At 41.7% G+C, this 3,427-nt stretch overlaps 1 protein-coding gene across 1 annotated transcript; it reads left to right on the top strand.

Moving 5' to 3' along the window:
- Window positions 1-724: 724 nt before the first annotated feature.
- On the top strand, window positions 725-3,013 carry LOC310955977 (proline-rich protein 15-like protein). Its single transcript, XM_083926060.1, has 2 exons — window positions 725-1,018; window positions 1,574-3,013. The coding sequence occupies exon 2, from the start codon at window positions 1,594-1,596 to the stop codon at window positions 1,960-1,962; it is 369 nt and encodes a 122-aa protein (XP_083782186.1). The 5' UTR covers window positions 725-1,018; window positions 1,574-1,593; the 3' UTR covers window positions 1,963-3,013.
- The last annotated feature ends 414 nt before the right edge of the window (window positions 3,014-3,427 follow it).

The following is a 3,427-nucleotide window of genomic DNA, read 5'->3' as shown; positions in this document are numbered from 1 at the left end:
GACCAAAACTCTTCTGAGCCATGATGAATAAGTGAACATGTTCTGGCCACGTGCCCTTCTGACAAGCACAAAAAACATGAAACTGACCCAAGATTTGGACTTGAAAGTAGCCTACAGTGCGATGACAAGCTGAATGAAGCGTGGCAAGTAACCCGGCGCCAGGCCAAACTACTTCCCCTCACTTAATGCGAACTTACAACAGCAACGTCTAGTGCAGTAATGCTATTTCTCCTGACTTCATCATCTGATAATGTCAGCACAGGGTCTCATTTTACCAGGCAGCATACCTGCATGATGCTGCCTACAGCCTGTTTGGTCTGTGGCTATTAATAACATTAATTGAATTGAACACTCACTTTCCCATTCCATTCCTTTGCATGTCAACCCACAAGCCATTGTGGCCTAAACTACTGGGCGTCCAAAATTGGAACATAATTTGGCTCCCTGGTTTGGGTTGGGTTCTGGTGATACAAAGGGCTCCTTTTTTTTAATCTGTTACTGAAGAGGCGCACGCTCCCATGGGGTATGTTGCCATGCAACCACAAGCCCCACCCACCATCGCAGTGGGTTCACCTGAGCGGGAGCTCATGTGACAGACCCTGAGAGTTCATCCAATCAGGAGTGAGGACAGGTGCTCCGAGATGAGAGTTTCGGAGGCGGAAACCTGCTGGATCAGTAGAAGAAAGCCGCTCCTTATAAATGTGTCAATTCATTTGAACTAATCTGAAGAATGGCAGAAGAAGAGTAGATAAATTAAACTAGAGCAACAGGAGAGAAATGAAACTTTCCCGAGGTGGGGTATGTGAGGAGGCAGGACACCTGGCTCGTGCGTAAAATGGATACTGCTGCGACCCCTTGAAGGACTGCTGTCACGATTGTGCTCCACCACTGAAGAAGACACCGACCTGTCCTGTTCTGTGGATTTATACCTCAGAATAAATAATAAAGTGTGACATTGACACTTTTGCATCGGGTCGTTTTAAGTGTCCACACACGACACTGCACTGCTGTAGTTCAGGTAAGTGTTCTTGTTCATGAGAGCTTTTTTTTGCGCATTGTTCACCTGTGAATCACGGCTTGGGTTTGCTCTTCTGCTCTCACGACTCATTAAACCAGTTTTACAGAGAAGCTAAACATGGTTCCACTGGTTATTCTTAGGATTAGTTAGTAAGAAGTTGTCTCACCAGTGGGGAAATGGTGTGAAAGGAAATTACATTCGGATTTTAGAGGGCAAATCATGATATTCAAACAGAAAAAAAAAAAGATTTGTGATGAACATGAAGGTGAAGATGAAGATATGGGGAATGATGGATATTAACACAATGATTTGTCATAGTCATTTTATAAAACCAGAGACATTGTTACAGAACACTTATTTATTGTTTTGTTAGAAAAAGAGAGTAAGGTAAATCAGAAGCCACTTCAGGGCATGTACGTATATATATATATATATACATATATATATACAGGTGATAAAATGACCTCACAGATGAAAGAACATAAATTAAAATAATACTGATCCAGTGGAGAAGGTTTCAACTGAATAACTGATGGTATCTCTTCCCTGCTCCAGTACCCTCTGTTCAGTCAAAGATGACAGAGAGGGCCCCGTGGTGGAAGGCATTCCTGCCAAAGAAGAAGAGCGGAGTCCCCAAAGACACCAGTACACCCCAAACCTTGGACCAGGACTTTGACCCTTTTGCACAACATCCCGAGAGGCAAAAAGACCCCCCAGCCTCCAAGAGCACCGGTGACCAGTCCAACAAGGGCTCCAGCTTCCTCAGCGATGAAACCTATGACGACTCCCGCCTGGATTCGGTCTTCAACGAGCAGACGTGTCGCAGGAACTTGAAGGTATCACGCTCAGGTCGATTTAAGGAGAAGCGGAGGGTACGCTCGAGCCTTCCTGTGCAGGAGAAAGAGACAGAGAACGTGACCACAGGGAGAGAGGACATGCGATGACGGCTAGGAGGAGGAGGTGATCAAAGACTGCTTTATTAAAAGATGCTTGAAGATTTGAGTGCTTCATTCTCCTGAGGCAAAACAAGAGGTTTGCTGTATGTTGATGAGGATGATGAAGGTGACAAGGACCATTTGACTTTTAACCCAATACTGCAGGAATGAGGGTGTGACACATTGGAAATTTGGACATTTTTGTTGATGGACAGGCCACAGAAACAACGATAATCGACTTGAAATGGATTATATACAGTATGCTCTTCATGATGGTTATCGAACCATTTTACCATTAATATCCCATAATAAAGGCCTAAAAGAAAAGATACAGTACTATTGTAAGCACTTAAGAGCCCAATATGTGGTAAATGTCACACAGTGTTCCTGTGTCAGCACAATCCTCAAACGCAATTTTCTGTCAATACTCAAGATTAAGTGGGATATGCTCCAGGAAAATATTGTTTATAAGATGTCTACATTATTTCTGTGATAAGAATAATATATGTTTGATAATGAAGGATAAGCATAATTCTCCTTTTACAAATGCTTTTACAAAAAAAATGTTGGTTCTAAAGGGTTAGAAGGATGTTTATGAAGGTGTGAAATCATTTTTAATTATAATGTGTGAAGCAAAAAAATCAGTTAGCGGAAGAATCTAAGGAATGCTTGTGAGCAGCTTTTAGTCGGATGAACACTCAGCGAAATTCATAAAATACTTTAAATGAAGGATGAGATCCAGCATGTTGTATGACATAATGGGTCCAAAACAAACTACTACTGACAGTGAAGTAAGGAGCTATAATGTTGTGATATCCAGCTGGATGAGATATGACCATGTAGCTTAGGAAGTATGATCCAGATGTAGTTTGCTTTGAAGGACTGCTGTATTTGGACCTCCTGTGAATACTTAAATGAAGGCAAAATATGATAAATAAATCTGATAACTGCTACAAATGACTGTATGAGTATGCGCATGTGCTTTGTTGTTCTGTTCAATCCCAATCTAATGACTCAACTGTTAACTTTGTGTTGTCCCTCCTGAGGAATTTGTCTTAAAGGTCCCATATTGTAAAAAGTGAGATGTCCATGTCTTTTTTGTTGTTGTTATAAAGCGGGTTGCAGTGCTACCTAAATACTGTAATACTGCCTCATCAGGGTTTACTGAAGAAGCAAGGAGCGGATCTGATGTAAGATTATCACATTGTCTGTAAAAAGGCAATTGCAAGGAATTAGTGCCATTTCTATGAAGCGTCTGTAATGTGTGTCAAACCCAGGCTTAAATGATACTGTCCTGTCACTTAAAGGGAGGAGCCCGCCTGTGTCACTGCATTCCTCTGTCACTGCTGAGGTTTGAGGTGTGAGGTGTGCGTGTCTGCAGCATTCGTGTTTATGTTACAGGATTATGACTGATGCTTTATTTATGGATATGAAAGTACTTTATGGTTTCCATATACAATGCTTTAATACAATC

This window comes from Echiichthys vipera, assembly GCF_963691815.1.
Source record: "Echiichthys vipera genome assembly, chromosome: 13".
Taxonomy (NCBI): Eukaryota; Metazoa; Chordata; class Actinopteri; order Perciformes; family Trachinidae; genus Echiichthys; species Echiichthys vipera.
The sequence above is the reverse complement of the archived record's forward strand: the minus strand, read 5'-3'. Positions and strand labels throughout refer to the sequence as shown.